The 21,398-nt window shown below is 34.0% G+C and overlaps 1 protein-coding gene across 1 annotated transcript in view; it reads right to left on the bottom strand.

The window, feature by feature from the left end:
* The window catches only part of RB1 (RB transcriptional corepressor 1), a gene marked incomplete at both ends in the record, with an annotated part of 147,667 nt that overhangs the window by 102,977 nt on the left and 23,292 nt on the right, over window positions 1–21,398 (bottom strand). The window contains 2 exons of the mRNA XM_084234616.1: window positions 7,891–8,010; window positions 16,493–16,608. Coding sequence (XP_084090742.1) covers window positions 7,891–8,010; window positions 16,493–16,608 — 236 coding nt within the window. The remainder of the gene's footprint in view (window positions 1–7,890; window positions 8,011–16,492; window positions 16,609–21,398) is intronic.

Below are 21,398 nucleotides of genomic sequence, written 5' to 3'. Positions count from 1 at the left end.
CATAAAGGAAAACAATGATAAGGGAAAAATAATCAACGATCAGAAGAATGAAATTGAGTCCCTAAAGAGGGAAGTAAAAGAAATGCAGGAGATCAAAGAATTAGTGGAAGAACTAAAGAATTCTGGGAAAAGCAATGAAAGCAGAATTGATGAAATGGAAGAACGAATAAGTGCTCTTGAAGACACAGAAATAAAAAGAACCAAAACAGAAAAGGAAAGAGAAGTACGAAGGAAAAAGAATGAAGAAAGACTTCGGGAACTATCTGACTCCATGAGGAAAGGAAATATAAGAGTTATAGGAATACCAGAAGGAGAGGAGAGAGAAGTAGGAACAGAGAAAATATTCAAAGAGATAATTGAAGAGAACTTCCCAAATGTGAAGAAGGAGCTAAAAATTGATATACAAGAAGCAAGAAGAACACCAAACTTCCACGACGAAAGAAAAAATACAGCAAGACACATAATAGTAAAGCTCCCAAGAATCCAGGACAAGGAAAAAATAATGAAGCTGGCAAGAGGGAAGAAACAGATAACATTCAAAGGAAAGCCAATCAGGCTGACATCAGACTTCTCCGAAGAAACACTACGGGCAAGGAGAGAGTGGAGGGACATAGTCAACAGACTCCAAGAAAACAGATGCCAACCAAGAATACTCTATCCCGCAAAGCTCTCCTCCCTCTTTGAAGAAAGAATATGGACCTTCCCAGACAAACAGAAACTCCGGAATGTCATTGCAACTAAACCCCCACTCCAAAAAATACTACAAGGAGTCCTAAAGCCAGAACCTCAGAGGGACGAATAACAATGAAAGAAGGCCAAAAAAAAAAAAAAAGTTATTAAAAGAATAAATAAATAAAATCAAAGGAAAGACAAACACAATGGCAAATACAGATGTTAACATATCAATATTAACTCTAAATGTAAATGGGCTAAACTCTTCAATAAAAAGACACAGAGTTGCAGCCTGGATTAAGAAACAAAACCCAACCTTTTGCTGTCTCCAGGAAACACATTTAACTACAAAAGATAAAAATAGGCTCAAAGTTAAAGGATGGAAAACAATCCTACAAGCAAATGGACCAAAAAAGAAAGCAGGAACAGCTATACTTATATCAGATAAAACAGATTTCAAACTCAAAAAGATAAAAAGAGACCCCAATGGTCACTACATTATGATCAAGGGGACAATACTTCAAGAAGAAATAACAATCATTAACATATACGCAACAAACGAAGGAGCACCAAAATATATCAGACAACTGTTGTCCTCTCTGAAAACAGACATCAGAGAAAACACATACGTAGTGGGAGACTTCAACACACCACTATCAACAATGGATAGATCAACAAGACAAAAAATAAGTAAAGAAACCAAAGCTCTAAATAAGGACCTAGAGCAATTGGGCTTAACAGACATCTATAGAACACTAAACCCAAAAAAAACGGAGTACACATTTTTCTCAAGCGCACACGGATCATTCTCCAGGATCGATCACATACTGGGGCACAAGACAAACATCAACAGATACACCAAGATTGAAATCATATCAACCATCTTTTCTGACCATGAAGGCATCAAACTAGAAATAAACCATAAAAAGAAGGCAAGGAACTTTCCTACCTCATGGAGATTAAAAACCACACTACTGGAAGACCACTGGACTAATGAGGAGATCAAAGAAGAAATTAAAAAATTTTTTGAATTGAACGACAAGGAGGACACCAATATCCTAAATGTATGGGATGCAGCAAAAGCAGTAATAAGAGGAAAATATATAGCAGTAGAAGCTCACATCAAGAAACAAGAAAGAACTCAAAGAAACAACCTAATCTCGAAGCTCAAAGATCTAGAAAAAGAACAACAAAAAAACCCCAAAACCAGTAGAAGAAAACAAATAATAAAAACCAAAGCAGAAATAAATGAAATTGAAACTAAAAAAACAATCCAAAAGATCAATGAAACCAAGAGCTGGTTCTTTGAAAAAATAAATAAAATAGACAAACCCCTAGCCAGGCTCACAAAGGAAAAAAGGGAGAAAGCACAAATAAACAGGATCATCAATGAAAGAGGAGAAATCACAACGGACACAGCAGAAATCAAAAGAATAATCAGTAACTACTATGAACAGTTATATGGAAACAAGTTTAACAATCTAGAGGAGATGGACAAATTCCTACAACTCTACAATCACCCAAAGCTAGATAAAGAAGAAATAGAACACCTAAACAGACCAATTACAATTAGCGAAATTGAAATGGTAATCAAAAACCTCCCCAAAAACAAAAGCCCAGGACCTGATGGATTTACAAATGAATTCTACCAAACATTCAGAGACGAATTAGTGCCTATCCTTCACAAACTCTTCCAAAAAATTGAGAAGGAAGGGACAATACCAAACACGTTCTATGAAGCCAACATTACACTAATACCAAAACCAAACAAGGACAACACAAAAAAGGAAAACTACAGGCCAATCTCCCTAATGAACACTGATGCAAAAATCCTCAATAAAATTTTAGCCATCAGAATCCAACAATGTATCCATAAGATAATTCACCATGACCAAGTAGGATTCATTCCAGGGGCACAAGGATGGTTTAACATCCGAAAATCAATCAACGTTATCCAACACATCAACAAAAAGAAATATAAAAACCATATGATAATATCAATAGATGCTGAGAAAGCTTTCGACAAAGTGCAACACCCATTCATGATAAAAGCCCTTGAAATTCTTGGGATACAAGGAACATACCTCAACATCATAAAGGCCATCTATGACAAGCCAACAGCCAGTATCATTCTCAATGGTGAAAAGCTGAAAGCAATTCCATTAAGATCTGGAACAAGACAAGGATGTCCACTCTCACCACTGCTTTTCAATATAATACTGGAAGTCCTAGCCAGGGCAATAAGACAAGAGAAAGACATCCAAGGAATCCAAATAGGAAAAGAAGAAGTCAAACTATCACTATTTGCAGACGATATGATATTATACATAGAGAACCCAAAAACTCCACAGAAAAGCTAATTCAACTCATCAATCAGTTCAGTAAAGTGGCAGGATACAAAATCAACACGCAAAAGTCAGTAGCCTTCCTATACACAAACAATAAATCTGAAGAAGAAGAAATCAAAAAAACCATCCCTTTTGTTATTGAAACAAAAAAAATCAAATATTTGGGAATAAATCTAACAAAAGAGGTAAAGGACCTATACAAAGAAAATTATAAAACACTGTTAAAAGAAATAGAAGAAGACACAAAGAAATGGAGAGACATCCCCTGCTCGTGGATTGGAAGAATAAACATTATTAAAATGGCCATCCTTCCAAAAGCAATATACAGATTCAATGCTATTCCAATCAAAATCTCAATGGCATTCTTCAAAGAAATAGAACAATTATTGATGAAATTCATATGGAATCACAAAAAACCCCGAATAGCCAAAGCTCTCCTGAAAAAAAAAGAAGGGAATGGAGGCATTACACTCCCAGACTTCAAACTATACTACAAAGTCATAATCATCAAAACTGCATGGTATTGGAACAAGAACAGACATACAGACCAATGGAATCGAATAGAAAATCCAGAAATAAACCCACAGATTTATGGTCAACTAATCTTTGACAAAGGAGCAAAGACTATGCATTGGAGCAAAGAAAGTTTGTTCAATAAATGGTGCTGGGAAAACTGGGTCGCTACATGCAAAAGAATGAAGCTTGACCACTACCTCACACCATACACAAAAATCAACTCAAAATGGATTAAAGAACTAGACATAAGACCTGAAACCATAAAATACATAGAAGGAAATATAGGCGAAACACTACGTGATTTGCACATCAAAGACATCTTTACAGACACATCACCCAAAGCAGTGACAGTGAAGGCAAAGATAAACAGCTGGGACTACATCAAATTAAAGAGCTTCTGCACAGCAAAAGAGACAATAACAAAAACAAAGAGAAACCCCACCAACTGGGAGAACATTTTTGCACCCAACACTAATGATAAAGGACTGATCACAAAAATCTGCAAAGAGCTGATGAGACTCAACAACAACAAAGAAAATAATCCAGTCAAAAAATGGGCAGAAGAGCTAAAAAAAACTTCTCTGAAGAGGAAATGCAAATGGCCAACAGGCATATGAAAAAATGTTCAACATCACTTGTCATCAGGGAAATGCAAATCAAAACTACCATGAGATACCATCTTACACCAGTGAGAATGGCACATATTAAAAAAACTAGCAACAACAAATGTTGGCGAGGGTGTGGAGAAAAAGGAACTCTTCTGCACTGTTGGTGGGAGTGCAAACTGGTCCAACCACTGTGGAAAGCTGTGTGGAGATTTCTGGACCTACTAAACATAGAGCTTCCATATGATCCAGCAATTCCACTCCTAGGTATTTACCCAAAGGACACAGAAACATCAATTCCAAAGAACACCTGCACCCCTATGTTTATAGCAGCACTGTTTACAATAGCTAAGCTTTGGAAACAACCCAAATGCCCAAAAATAGATGACTGGATCAAGAAGATGTGGTCCATATATACCATGGAATATTACTCAGCATTCAAACAAGATAAACACATGCAATATGCAGCAACATGGATGGCGCTGGAAGGGATCATGCTCAGCGAAATAAGCCAAAAAGAAAAAGAAAAATACCGGATTGTCTCACTCATAGCAGGAATCTAGAAAACTTAAATAAGGGACCAGGAAAATGAATAACTATAAGAAAGTGAAAATCAAAATCAACAAAAAACTATGAACCAGAGACACTTTTAGGGAGGCGGGGGCGGGAGGGGAGGGATTGGGGTCAGAATGGGGGGGCTGCAATTGTATGGGGAATATAACAATAAAATTTATTAAAAAAAATATATATATATAACCTATCCTAAGTAAAAGACTACCCAAAGGAAACATTCTAAAATATAAAAATTAACTATATTCAGGGTTAAAATTTTGACTTATTTCATATTTTGTTATTTATGCTTTCTACGTTTTCTTAGTATTATATAATTTACATCCCTTCTGCCAATTAATAAAAAAAATTCTTTTTTCCTATGCAAAAGGCCTCTATTCTGTTCAAGGGAAAGCAGAAGTAAACAATGATGGCCAATGTAATCATACTATAATTTAAAACCAGGAAAAAGAAAATTCCTTCAAAATACCTAGGCCAAGCTTTGAGTCAGTCCTCCGTTTTTCTCAGTCTCCACTGTACCTCTAAAGATTTTTGATTCTTGAAAATAATTCACTTTATTTCTCTTTTACTTTGTCTTTTTTTTTTTTTAAAGATTTATTTATTTATTTATTTATTTATTTATACAAGCACTGGTACAGTTAGAAGCACGGGAGGGTGAGAGAATTCACCAGAGCCAGAGCGGGGAACAGAATAGGCAGCTGATGAAATACACTGCTGAGGGGAGCAGTGGGCGGCAGGAGAGGTCTGCGTGCCATGTGGGACCCTCACTGGCGGCCGGGGATCGAACCGGCGATGCAGAGGCTACGGGCAGCTTCACAGCCCAGCACTCAACCACTGCACCACCAGGGGAGGCCCTAGTTTGTCTTTTTTTTTTTTTTTTTTGAGGTAATATTGGTTTACAACACTGCATATGATTAAGGTATTGGTTCATATCTCTTCAAATGTACATAACCACATCACACCCACCAAGACAACCAGAATTCCCCTCCAGTCCATTGGGCCCCCTCACCCTTTTGCTCTCTACCTTCCTCTTCCCCCTCTGGTATTGTCAAGTCTATAGTCATATTTCTAGAGCTTGTTTTTAATTTGGTTTTGTCAAACCTTTTGTTTCTCTATATTCCACATAAGAGTGAAATCATCTAATACCTGTCTTTTTCCTTTTGTCTTATTTCTGTTAGCAAAATCCCTTCCAGTTTCATCCATGTTGTCGTGAATGTAAAGAATTCATCTTCTTTTAGCACATTATGCATATTTACTACACCTTCTTAATATACTCAACAGTACACAGTGTTAAATTTGTTCCTCTTAGACTCAACAACAAAGAAAATAATCCAGTCAAAAAATGGGCAGAAGAGCTAAAAAGAAACTTCTCTGAAGAGGAAATGCAAATGGCCAACAGGCATATGAAAAAATGTTCAACATCACTTGTAATCAGGGAAATGCAAATCAAAACTACCATGAGATACCATCTTACACCAGTGAGAATGGCACATATTAAAAAAACTAGCAACAACAAATGTTGGTGAGGGTGTGGAGAAAAAGGAACTCTTCTACACTGTTGGTGGGAGTGCAAACTGGTCCAACCACTATGGAGAGCTGTGTGGAGATTTCTGGACCTACTAAACATAGAGCTTCCATATGATCCAGCAATTCCACTCCTAGGTATTTACCCAAAGGACACAGAAACATCAATTCCAAAGAGCACCTGCACCCCTATGTTTATAGCAGCACTATTTACAATAGCTAAGCTTTGGAAACAGCCCAAATGCCCAAAAATAGATGACTGGATCAAGAAGATGTGGTACATATATACCATGGAATATTACTCAGCATTCAAAAAAGATAAACATATGCCATTTGCAGCAACATGGATGGCGCTGGAAGGGATCATGCTCAGCGAAATAAGCCAAAAAGAAAAAGAAAAATACCGGATGGTCTCACTCATAGCAGGAATCTAGAAAACTTAAATAAGGGACCAGGAAAATGAATAACTATAAGAAAGTGAAAATCAAAATCAACAAAAAACTATGAAACAGAGACACTTTTTGGGGGGTGGGGGGCGGGAGGGGAGAGATTGGGTTCAGAATTGGGGGGTTGCAATTGTATGGGGAATATAAAAATAAAATTTATTATTTAAAAAATAATAATAAATTTGTTGCTCTTAAATTTGCTGCTTTTAAATTGTTGCTACTCAACAGTACACAGTGTTAAATTTGTTGCACTTAAATTTGTTGCTATAACTTGGTTCTTATAAATAGCAATGCAAGAAACACAGTAGTTCATATATCCCTCTGAATATAAACTCAATTTATATTTATTTTTGCATTCTTTGGGTAGATACCTAGAAGAGTTGAATTGCTGGATTATACAGTAGATCTATTTTTAATGTTTTAGTGGCATACCAATCAAAACATAGGAAAGAAAAAATAGAAGCATCCTTCTTAGAAGATATTCCTTTCCTGCTCGATCTCCATACTAATTCTCTCCAAATTATGTAAGAACATGCTTCCTTTCCTTTTCCCCACTACTACCCTATCAACACAACTGCTTATTTAGCTAAACTATTAACTTTCCTATTCTCTTATCCAAATGAAATGAATCCCCCCCGCCCCCCGCAAAAAAAAACCACATGATAACTGGCACAAACCAGTATCACTGCAGGTGTGGATCTGGATAAAAAGGATCTATTAAAAAATTAACCCAAGGTTATCTGAATTCCATCATTCTCCCAGCTGAACAGTAATGAAAAGTCTTCTAAATAACCATGAAGATACAAATTATAAGTTGGTAGTACAGGTCACATACACCCTCTGTTGCCAGTATATTTCTTTTCCTAAGCTAAATAAGTAAGAACCAGTAAGAAGAAGTTTAAATTTAGGTACTCTTCCATTGAGAGCCAGAAATTTGGCAGAGGAGGCTAACATGGGAACTAAGCTTAAAATTTGCTAAAACATGAGATTCATGAATTACAAAAAAGTAAATTTCAAAGGAAGCACACACAATGTATATGATTGGATAAAAGAAAGCTAAGAATTAATAAGAAACTAATAGTGAAGGGGGAAATCTAAGAGATAATGCTTAGTAATTTTAGAAATTATGTAATAGTTCCCAGATGGAATCTAATCATAAATTCTTACATTAAAAACCAGGCTGTAAACTTAATAAAAAAATTACCTTACCTTTCTAATTTGCTGTAGAGTGCACACAATACATTATACTTCTTCAGCAGTCTTGACATAGCATTATCAACTTTGGTACTGGTATCAATTTCTTTCAGTAAGTCAAAGAATTTATAGATACTACCAATGACAAAATAGGAAAAAGTAAATCAGTAACTAAACATTCATTTTATTTCATTTTTCAAAGTATAAACCTTTCTATTGCAAAGATTATTAGTTCTATATAGCATCACAATTATGTCTTTTGGAAGAAATTACTTTTTGCTTTTTACTAGGATTCGGGAGTTAAAATCACTAGTCTTCAATCAACACACCTATATCTATATACTATGTCTACATCTATTTATTGTTAGGAATATGGTAAAAATGAAGACTTGTGACAAACACATACATGTATATTTACTTGTCTCTGTATTTCAAAAACCATAAGTTCACATCCATTTATCCAATTCCTACACAAAACTACATGGTTCCGTTTATATACTAATCCATGTATATAATTAAATACATTCCATTATTTTCATTTATATACTTATAACTTTTCTTTGACAGTAAGAAACCTAGGATCCATTTATCCTTTATTTACTCACTTCATCAATCCCCCTGTATAAAATTGAAGAAGTTCAAAGAATTCCAAACAAAATACCCAAAGAGATACAAACCAAGAAATGCTGTAATTAAAATATCAAGAACAAAAGATAGAGGATCCTAAAATCAGACTAAGAAAATAAAGAGTCATGTATAAGGGAATCCTCATGAGACTATCAGTAGATTTCTTTTTTGTTTTTAAAGATTCATTTATTTATACAAGAACTGGGGTACAGGCTAGATGTGCGGGAGGGTGAGAGGACTCACCGAAGACAGTGTGGGGAACAGAACAGGCAGACTGACCAAAACATACTGCTGAGGGGAGCAGCAGGCAAGATAAGAGAGGTCTGCTCACCATGTGGGTATCTCCATGGCCTGGGGGATTGAACCAGCACTGCAGAGGCTGAGGACAGCTTCACAGCACTGCACTCAACCGCCTGCACCACCGGGGAGGCCCTATCAACAGATTTCTTAACAGAAACCTTACATGCCAAATGGAATAGCATGAAATTCCACTACCCAGGTGAGCTAACACTCAAGGAACAATAAAGAGCTTTATAGACAAACAGCTGAAAGAATTAATTTCCTCTAAATTGGATTGGCCTTACATGAAACCTGACTTAGATTCAACAAGAATTCAAAACCAGAAAATATGGAAGAGGGACAGTGAGTAAAAACAGAAACTGGTATAAGTAGATCAAGATGAATTTCCTTTCAATTTAAGATTCTAAGTATAGAACACTATATATACAGTATATGATAAGTGCAAAACAAAAATACCCAGAAGAAACAAGGTAAAAGATAAAAATTGAATCTAAACACTATAGAAAAGGTAACGTTCAAAATAGAAGGAAAGAGAAAAAGAACAAAAGAACAAAGAGAAACCACAAAATAACCCTGAAAGCAAATACTAAAATGACAATAAATACTTAGAAATCAATTTTCCTAAATGTGAATAATGTAAGTTCACCAATTAAAAGGAAAGTGGCTGACTATATCATGACAAAAATCCCCAAGTTTCTGCTGTCTCTAGGAAACCCAACACAGACTCAAAGTAAAAGGTTAGCAAACAATCCTACAAGCAAATGGCACTCTAAAAAAGAGGAACAGACATAATTATAACAGATAAAACAGACTTAAAATTAAGAAAGGTAACAAGAAGAGATGGTAATGGATATTATATAATCATTACAGAAGCAGTATATCACAAGACAAAATACTCATTAGAATATATGTACCAACAAAACAGAATCAAAACATGTAAGACAACTAGAAATAAAACCAAAAACATACATTGACAGCAACACAGCAGTAGAATATTCAACACCCCATTTACATTAGTGTACAGATAACCACACAGAAATCAACAAGGAAATAATAATCTTAAATGAAGAATCAGACCAGGTGGACTAAACATAAATATATAGGGCACTACACTCTCAAAAACAGAGTACACATTTTTCTCAAGGGTACACAGAATATTTTTTAGGATATACTGTATGCTGGGTCACCAAAAAAATGGTAATAAATTCATGAAGACTAAAATGGTATTAAGTATCTTCTCAAATCATAATGGTATTAAACTGGAAATTGGCCATTAAAAAGAAAGTGGAGAAACAGCTCAAACAATGAAAACTAAACAGACTATTGAATAACCCTGGTTTAATAAGGAAAATTAAAAGAGAAATTTTTTAAAACTTGGAGACAAACAAAAATGAAGACACACGCTATTAGAACCTTTGGAACACAGCATAGCATTACTAAGAGGTGAGTTTACAGCAATATAGGCCTCAAGAAACAAAGATATCAAACAAACAATCTAAATTTAAGAAACTAGAAAAAAAGGAAAAAGTGAAACCAAAAGCCACCAGAAGGAAGGAAATACCAAATTAAAACAAAATAAATAGAAAAGGAAAAAAAAAAAACAGTACAAAAAAGCAATAAAACAAAAAGGTAGTAGTTTCAAAAATAAAATGGCCAAATATCCAGAAACACTCACTAACTAAAGAAGAAAGAACTCTAATAAAGGGAATCAGAAATGAAAGAGCAGTTATATCTCACAGAAGTAGAAGGGGTCAGGACTCAGGGAACATGTTAAGAGGAAGATCCCTATTTTGATCTGGGGAAGATAAACTAAGAAGTCAGTGCAGATTAACCCACACTGGACTCAAAGGATCTTGTAAAGTAGGGCAAAACCAGAAACTAACACTGACCAAGTACAGCAGAAAAGATTAGAAGGAAATTCAACTCTAGCAAAAAAAAGAAATGGTTAATAGGGGAAAAAGCAGCTATTGGGGCAGGAACCAGTTCATACCCACACTTAGGGAGAGCAAAACTGCTGGGGAATTAACTATGACAGAAAAGGCAAGAGTGCAGGGTCAAGACAAACAGACAGGGACTCTTGTGAGTAAGACAAAGGTGACAGAGAAGTGGAGTCACTGCCACCACCTATTTCCTTTGGAAGCAGACAGAGGAGGAACTGAGCAGGTAAATGAAGCTGCATTGGAATTTGTCAGGGCTGCACCACAGGAGTCTGAAATTCAGAGAAGAGAGCTAGCAGCATTAACACAGGGACAAGTTGTGTTGGCACACACCACTTTCACCAGGTACAAACTGAAGATTCAGTTACAGATTACATATCCCTAACATAAAGTGCCCACTGGAAAAGTATAAGTTCTGCACCATTAATGTTTGTAAAGCCAACAATGGGGAGACAAAAATATACAACCATCAGCAACCTGAGTTGTCAGAAGAATAAATACTACACCACAGAGAAAGAACAAATCACAAGAAACCAAATAAGGAAAATAGAAAATCTCTTCTTCCTATCAAATACAGAAATCAAAAATTGCTCTGATAAAAAAATTTCCAACAAGTGAAAGAAAAACAGAAAAACTGCTCAAATATATCAAGAAAACTCAGAAAAACAAATGAATGCCTTCAGAAATAAAATTAACAAGTAGAAGATCTAAATGGAGGCTTTAAATAAGAAAATAATGGAGATAAGATGATGTAAAAAAATCAATGGAGGAGATAAAAATTTTGAAGAAAGCTAAGGAAGTAGAACAGACCAAATGGAAAATTGAATCAATGACCTTCAAGATGATAATGCACAAATCAAGGTGGAAGAAGAGAAACACAAAGATAATAAATGAAAAAACACTTCAAAAATGATCATACTCCATAAGGAAAGGCATTATAAGAATAGTGAGTATTCCAGAAGGGGGAAAGAGAGAGAACAGAACAGAGAACTTATTTAAAGAAATAGTAGAGGAAAATTTCCTAAAGCTGAAGAAGAAACTACATATAAAAGGCCATGATACTAAAAGAACACCTAAGTAACTAAACAGAATGAGACCTATACTGAGACACATAGTAGTGAAACCTCCAAGAGTGTAAGACAAAGAAAGTATATTGAAGCCTGTTAGGGGGAACAGCAGATAACCTATAAAGGAATCCAGTCAGGCATACATCAGAAACTTCTCTGAAGAAACACTACAGACATGAAGAGAACAGAACAATGTGATCAAAACAAAAATTGAAAAAAAAAATGCCTATCAATATTACTACAAAGTCTGCCTTCAGACTTGAGGGAAAAATAAAGGCATTCTCAGACAAACAGAAGATGGAGTTTGCAAATACTAGACACACCTCCAAATGATGAAAGGTGCTCTCATATCTAAATTGAAGAGACCATCAACAAAAAACTGAACAGGAAAATAGAACAACAAAATTAAGGACAAAACAGCATTAGCAGACTTTCATATATAAATAATCATTCCAAATATAAACAGACTGAAATTATCAATTCAATTAAAAGACACAGAAAACATAGCTGAATTAGAAAACTCTTCTAAATTTTCAGCTGTCTCCAGGAAATGTTCCTAAATGTCAAAGAGAAATCCAGGGTCAAAATAAAGGACTGGAAAAACAATCCTATAAACAAATTGTACCCAAAGGAAGGTGAGAACAGCTATACTTAGTTCAAATAAAATAGATTTCCAGTAAAAATGGTAACAAGAAATGGGGTGAACTATATAATGATTAAGGAAAAATATAACAGGAAAACATAACATTAATCATCTGATACTCAACAAATGAAGGAACATCAAAATACATAATGCAATTACCATCATATCTGAACAACATTGGGAAAGAAAAATTAGTGTCAGAGGACTGCAACATTCCACTTTCACCAATGGATAGGTCAATCAGAAAATAAGTAAGGGAAACAACAGCCATAAGAAAGGAGTTAGACCACAAGGGCTTAATATACATTTATAGAGCACTGCATCCTAAAAAAGCTGAATAAACTTGTCAAGTGCACATGCTACATACTCCAGGACTGACCAAATATTGGGTTATAAGACAAGTATTAACAAATTCACGAAGACTGAAATCATACCAAGCATCTTTGGTAACCACAATGTATCAAACTACAAACGTACCTCCCCCCCAAAAAAAGCAGGAAAATCCTCTAATGTGTGGAGACTGAAATTAAAAAATACCTCAACACAAATTATAATGAAGATACAATGTTTCAGAATATATGGGACACAGCAAAAGCAGTACTTAGAGGGAAGTACAGAACAATAAGGCCAATATCAAGAGATAAGAAAGAACTCAAATATTCTTCTCTCTCACCTTAAGGAACAAGAAAAAGAAGAACAAATAAAACCCAAAGCCAGTAGAAGGAAATGAATAATAAAAATTAGAGACGAAATCAATGAAATGGAAGTAAAAAAAAAAAGTCCAAATGATTAATGAAACAAAAGCTGGCTCTTTGAAAAAAATAAATAATAAACAAATCTCTAAGCTCACAAAGACTAGAGAATTTAAAATAAGCAGGATCAGAAACAAAAGAGGAAAAGTTACAACTGACATTTTAGAAATTTAGAGGATCATAAGAAATTACTATAAACATTTGTATGCTAGTTAAGTTGAACAATTTAAAAAAGATGGAAAAATTCTTAGAAATATAAAACCATCCGAGACTGTATAGATAAGAAATTAGAAAACCTAACCAGAGCAATTAAAAGCAAGGAAATTGAAACAGCAATCAAAAGTCTCCCCAAAAATAAAAGTCAAGAAAGTGATGGATTGATGTGACTTCTACCATACCTTTAAAGATGAGCTAATACCCACTGCCTTCTCAAATTCTTGTTTGTTTCTCAAATTGATGAACAAATATTTTATTAGGCTAACAGTACCCTAATACCAAAACCATACAAAGACAACACACAAAAAAGAAAACTACAGATGAATTTTCCTAATGAACAAAGACAAACTATCAACAAAATATTAGCAAACCAAATTCAATATGTGAAAGAATTGTACACATATTAAGTGGGATTTTTAGAGATACAAAGATGGTTCAACTAAAAGTCAGTCAACATAATTCATCACATCAGTAAAGGGAAAGATAAGAACCATACGATCCTATCAATAGATTCTGAAAAAGTATGTGTCAAGATTCTACATCCACTTAGAATGAAAAGTCTTTTTTTTAAAAAAAAAAAAAATTTATTTATTTATTTATACAAGCGCTGGGTACAGTCAGAAGCGCGGGAGGGTGAGAGAATACACCAGAGCCAGAGCAGGTTGCAGAACAGACAGACTGATAAAATACACTGCTGAGGGGAGCAGCGGGTGGCAGGGGAGGTCTGCGCGCCATGTGGGACCCTGACTGGTGGCTGGGGATCGAACTGGCACTGCAGAGGCTGTGGGCAACTTCGCAACCCAGCGCTCAACCGCTGCGCCACAGGGGAGGCCCTAGAACAAAAAGTCTTAAAAAAAACAAACCAAAACCGGGGTTTGACTGAACAAATCTCAACAAAATGAAGGCGATGGCCTTCCAGTGGTGCAGCAGGTTGAGCAGAGCACTGTGAAGCTGTCCACAGCCTTGCAGCGCAGGTTCGATTCCCAGCCGGCCAGGGAGATTTCCACATGATGTGGCAGACCTCTCTTGTGGCATCTGCTGCTCCCCTCAGAAGTGCTTTTGGTCTGTCAGCCTGTTATGCTCCCCATTCTATCTCTGGTGAATCTTCTCACCCTCCTGCGCCTCTGGCCTGTACCCCAACTATTGTATAAAAATTAAATAAATAAATAAATCTTTTTTAAAAAAATGAAGGCTATATATGACACCCACAGCTAGCATCATTCGTAACTGTGAAAAAAGAAAGTTTTCCACTAAGATTTACTACAAGGCAAGTATGTCCACTTGTACCACTGCTATTAAACATAATATTGGAAATCCTAGATAAAGCAATTAGGCTAGACAAGGATATAAAGGAACTCCACATTGAAAAATATGAAGTTATCATTATTTGCAGACTGCGTGATGATATACATAGAGAAACCTAAAGACCCCACTAATAAACTAATTGAAATAATAAATCAATTCAGCAATGTGGCAGGTTATAAAATCAATATACAAAAATCAGTTGCCTTCCTATGTACCATCAGTGAGCTAAAAGAGGAAGAAATCAATAAAACCCCCTTATAATTACATCAAAAAGAATTAAATACTCAGATAAACTTGACAAAGGAAGTCAAGGGCCTATAAAATGGAAGCTATAAATAAACTGTTAAAATAAATGGAAAGATATTTCCTATTCATGGATTGTAAAAATTAACAGTCAAAATGACAACCCTACCCAAAGCAATATAAATATTCAATGCAATCACTTTTAAAGATTCAAAGCATTCTTTATGAAACAGGGCAAACATTTCTGAAATTCATGGAACCACAAAAGGCCCTGAATAGCAGAAGCAATACTGACAATCAGAGGATGAATGGCAATATTACAATCCAAGAGTCCCAACTATATTAGAAAGTTATAATAAAACAGTATGATACTGGGAAAACAAAAACAGACACACAAACCAAAGGAATAGAATTGAGAACCCAGAAAAAAACCTACATCATCACAGTTGGTAAAGGAGCCAAGAATAACGCTGGAGAAAGGGCAGTTTCTTCAACAAAGGGTGTTGGGAAAACTAGACGACATACAAAAGAATGAAACTAGACCACTATTTCACATCATACACATAAAAGAAAATATAGGCAAAACATTTCATAACACTGGCCTCAGTGATGTATTTGGGGACTTGACTCCAAAACAAAAGAGAATATAAACATCGGGACTACATCAAAATAAAAAGCTTCTGCATAGCAAAAGAAATTGTCACTAAAACAAACTGTTACTCCCAATTGAATGGGAGTCAATATTTACACATCATATATCCAACAAGGGGCTAATATTCTAGATTGACAATGAATTCATACAATTCAACAAAAAAACAACAAAGAACACAATCAAAAAAAGAACAGAAGAGCTAAACAGGCACTCCCCCAAAGAAGATATACAGATGGTCAATGAGCAAATGAAAAAATGCTCACCATCATGTATCATCAGGAAAATGCAAGCCAAAACCACAATGAGATATCACCTTATACCTGGTATATATACAAAATGGAATAGTATTATGCTATTTAGAAGGGGGAAAAAGATGATCTTGCCATTTATGATAACACAGATGGAACTGGAGAGAATTATACTAAGTGAAATAAGTCAGAAGGAGAAAGGTACTGAATAATTTCACTGATATGAGGAATATAAAGAAACAAAGCAAAAGAACATTCCAAAACCAATCTTTGGAATCTGATTGCAGTACTTAGATTAACAGAAAGGGAGGATGAATATGAAGGGGGTAGAGAGTCTAATCAACTATGGTCATTTATTTTGTAGCATATTTATGAAATGTCATGAAAAAATTTTACCAAAAAGGGCAGTAGTATATGTCTTTTCTAGGATAGAGCCATTTAGAATTAATATAATAGGTATATTATTTAAATGAGGTAGTTGCATTTTAAAAGTTATGTTTATTAAAAGTCCTTTACGTTTTATATAATTCTAGCATTTTTCATTAGCTCTCTAAAGTCTGTTAGGAGGAAAGTTCAAAAGTAGTTTTCTTTGATGGCAGAGGCATATTTTTGTGTAATAAATTTTACCTGGTTTCTATGCTTTTCTGTAGCTCAGTGAAAGTAAATGGCATCTCATCTAGGTCCACTGCTGCAATAAAGACACAGATTCCCCACAGTTCCTTTTTCCTTTGATTATAACCTTCCTGGGGAAAAAAATAAAGTTCAAATATTTCATTAAATCATTCATACATTGCATACAAGATTCAAAATTTATTGTATGTGTCTTTTCTATTTAGCATAAAATAAATTGGTTTTTAAATCCTAAAATGGCATAAAATGGCACTGAGAGCATTTAATTCTACGTTAGTAAAAAATACTCAAATTTTATATTATAAGGCCAAAAATATGCTAAAAAAGATCAAAAAGTTAAATTACAACTTACTGTGGAACATTTAGGGGGTCAGTGAGTTCTTTGAAGTAATTTCTCATTATTCAACAACCCAGAGTGCTCAAAGTCAAGTTAAAAAACTCTAGCATCCATAACATATAAATTGTTGTTTAAAAAAAGCCTACTTTCTCACTTGACTATCCTTGTTCTGATTTATTCAGTTCCTACATCAATTAATAATTCAAGTATTTTTTAACCTTGTGAAATTTATACCCCTTAGTGCCATGTTGCCTTCCTTGTAGAATGAAAATATAAAACATACCTTACTTTGTAAGAATTAATTTAGGTGATATATCTACAAAGCCTTAAAACTTAAATATTTAAAGTCCCTAGCATATAACTAGCTACTTAAATGAGTAATGGTTATCAGTACTACTAGAATATATTTCCATCATTATTAGAGTACATTACAGTACATCATTATTAGAGTACATTATTAGAGTACATTAAAAATACAGAATACTTCCTAAATACATGTTTTGTAAGTAAAATTTGTATTATATTAAATTGAAAATAAAAGAAATGTCAAATATCTGATGTTGTATTAAACAATGGAGGTATTTGCTACTATAAACTGGAGATTACAACAGACTTGAAAAGTATGTGATACAACTTTACATTATTTTGGAATCTCAATTATATAAAAGTTTTAGGAAGGAAACCTGTTCTGGATTATTAAACTTTACAGATAATACAAAGTCTATCACTAATCCAACTATAAATTTGTCCTTAATTTTAGCTACTTGGGAAAGAAACATTTGAAAATATGCTATAAAACTACTTGAATGCTTAAAATTCAAAGCCTGAAATATATTTCTGAAATATCAAGGGTTGATGAGGATGTAGAGAAATGGAACATTTAAAAATATGCCAAGTTCATATAAAGTTAAATATAAGCTTTTCATAACACTGAGCAATTCCACTCAGATATTAACACCTAAGAAAACATTATACATGAATGTTCATAGCAGGTTCACTCATAACAACCAAGAACTAGGGGCCTCCCCTGGTGGCACAGCGGTTGAGCGCTGGGCTGCGAGGCTGCCCGCAGCCTCTGCAGCGCCAATTCGTTACTGGCCGCTGGCAAGAGTCCCACTAAATTAATTGATTAATTAATTAATTAATTACAAAAACCAACCAAGAACTAGAAACCACCCAATAACCAAAAACAGGTGAACAAATTGTGCTATATTGATATACTGGAATATTATTCAAGAATAAAAAGTAAATGTATAATAAAAACAACATCAATCTCAAAATTCTTACATTGAGAAAGAGAAACCAAGAACCAAAGGGTGCATACCATATAATTGATTTCTTTTGTATGAAATTCTAGAAAGACAAAACTAATCTTTAATGTTAGAGAGTAGATAAGTGGCTTCCTGGGAACAGGAGAGGAGATGTTGGGTGATGACGTCAAAAGAGAATAAAAGAATTTTCTGTAATAATCAAACAACTCTATGGATAGGTCTTTTAGTTCTTTGAATTTATTTACACAGTATTTAATTCTTTTTGATGTGGCTATAAATGAGATTGTTTTTCTTATTTCTCTTTCTACTAATTATGTGTATATAGAAACACAGCAATTTTGTATACTAATTTGGTAGTCTGCTACTTTTTTTCATTAATTTCTAATAGCACTTTACTGGAGTCTTTTGTATTTTCTATGTATATTACCATATCATCCGCAAATTGTGTTAGGTTTACTTTTCTTTCCAACTTGGATACATATATACATACAGATGATGATGATGATGAACAGAGATAGATGCATGCATACATACATACACACACACAGAGATATAATTTAATTGTTCTTGCTAAGCCCTCCAATACTATGTTGAATAATATGGTGAGAGTGGACATCGACATCCTTGTACTGTTCCTGATCTTTAAGTAAAAGCTTTCAGTTTTCCACCCCTGAGTATGATGTTAGCTATGGGTTTGACATATATGAACTTATATTGAGGTATGTTCCTTCTGTACCCATTTTTTGAGGGTTTTTAATCATAAAGGGATGCTGAATCTTATAAAATCCTTCTTCTGTATCTATTGAAATGGTTGTGATTTTTGTTCTTCTTTTTGTTGGTGTGGTATATCAAGTTTATTTATTTGCAGATGTCAAACCATCATTACATCCCTGAAATAAAGCCCACTTGATCATGGTGTATGTGAGAATGACCATTTCAAAAAGACATGAAACAAGTGCTGGGGTGGATGTGGAGAGAAGGGGACTATTGCACTCTATTGTTGGGAATGTATATTGGAGTAGCTGTTATGGAAAGCAATATGGAGATACATCGAAAACTTAAAAATAGAAATTTCATTTCATCCAGTTACTCACTTCTGAGTATTTACTGAAAAACACAAGATTAATTAGAAGAGATAGATGTACCCCCCATGTTTACTGCAGCATTATTTACTATAGCCAGGAGCTGGAAACAAACTAAGTGCCACAGCAGATGAAAAGATGTGGTATATATACATAATGGAATAATATTCACCTGTAAAATAAGATAAATCCTGTCATTTGCTACAACATGGGTGAATCTAAAAGGTATTATGCTTAGTAAAAGAAGCAACACAGAGAATGACTGTATAATTTTACTTATATGTGAAAACAAACAAATGGGCTAAATAAAATAAAAATACAATTTTAGACTGTAAAAACAATTAGTGGTAACCAGGAGAAGTGGGAAAATCATACAAGAGAGGTCAACTGTATAGTGAACAACATAATTGGACATTTAGTGATGAAATTAAGGTGATATATACATATATTGATTTTCAGTGATGTGCACCTGAAACTTACATAATGTTACAATGCAATGTCATTTGAATAAAAGTTCTACATAAAAATTTATATCTTAATGATGATAATTACATGATTAAACATTGTCAAAATTTATTGAACAGTTCACTTAAAATTGGTTGATTTTAGTGTATATAAATTATGCCTCAATAGATCTGATTTGGAAACTATGGTACTTACTAGTGTACCACTTCTGAAAGTGACATGGTATATGTTACCTGACTGTTATAATTACTAAATATACTATATGTTAATAAAAGAAAGCAATGTCAACTTTAATATATATGTTTATATTAATACGATCAGTTTCTCAGAAGCTTATAAGATGTGGAAGATTTCTTGTCTATTTAATAACCCCCAAATTACCAAGTTTTTAAAATTATTATGTATACTTCTTATCAAGCTTTTGGTTTGTTTCTTTGTTCTCACAGTATCCTGGTCAGCCTAACTCCTCTCAATGTGCCTGGTCTCATCAGTTCCAGTTGCTTTTTATTTTTATATTTTTATTGATTTATTCTTTTAAATGGAGGGTAATGAAGCAACTAAATTTGTTTAAGTCGAATATGTTGTTTATTCCTTTTCATTTAAACAGCAAGTTTATTAAGACATAGCCAAAACAATACCACACAGGTCGCCTGGAATGATAAAATGCCTAAAAGAAATGTTTATGTATATTTCATTATAAACAATTTCTGATTTTTAAGAATCTGAAGAATTTTTCTATGAACAAAATATGTAACCTTCATTTCAGATGACTTATAAAGCTTGTTGCTGTTAATATTCCAATTAATTCTATATCTAGATAGGTTATTTTTTTCTCCTTCACACATATTTTACCTTTGGGGGGAGAAAAGTTTCTTCTAAACTTGATAGTGAAAAGCATATTAAATATTTTAATTACTTACATTTGATTTAGTTCTTTAGCAGGATCCAGGTTACAAATGAGATAGATGTTATAGCAAATATTTTTGTGTGTCTATGCAAAGAAAATGACCAATGTCCAACAGAGTTCTAGAAGCAGAATTTCTAGATTAAAGTAATTAAAAGTAGACAGAGACAGAAAGAGAGAGAACCTGCATTTTAGTTCTAGCCGATAGCATCCACTTGGTCTGGTCTTATATCTACATATCAGCAAGATTTGCTAGAGCAAAAAAACAAAATTTACAAAACCATGAAGATTAGAGTTGATTACAAAATGTTGTGTAATCATTAATATTACTATATTAATAAAGTTGTTTTCTATATATGCCTAAACAAAAAACATCATTCTAACCAATAATCTTTATCATTTAAAAACTGTATCTTTATATTCATAGAGATTTCTTTTTTGCAATGTTTTTATTTGTATCTTCTAAAATCTGAGACCTCCAATAATGGTGCAAGTACTCTTTATATAACTGCTAAGTTTATGTCTTTGATGATGCAGTAGTGAAGACAAATGAAAAGAATTTCTATGATTTCTTGGTACTTTTATTTATATTAACATGAATTTTGATGTGGAAACCAAAAGTTTAAATACATGCCAAAGTTTCATGATTATAGGCAACTTGTTAAATCAAATTAAACCTGTTTCTTCTAAAACAGAGAAAATAATATGAGTCACATTAAATTAAATGTGTGGTTGCTCTTAAGGTACACTACCTGGCATTGTACCAACTAAATCAGCGATAATCATCAGCAGTTGCATTACAATTACCAGTGAATCTAGCAGTCATTCCATACCCCTATCTGTC

The sequence above is a fragment of the Talpa europaea genome, assembly GCF_964194135.1.
Source record: "Talpa europaea genome assembly, chromosome: 6".
Classification (NCBI taxonomy): Eukaryota; Metazoa; Chordata; class Mammalia; order Eulipotyphla; family Talpidae; genus Talpa; species Talpa europaea.
This window is presented reverse-complemented; position numbering and strand designations above follow the sequence as displayed.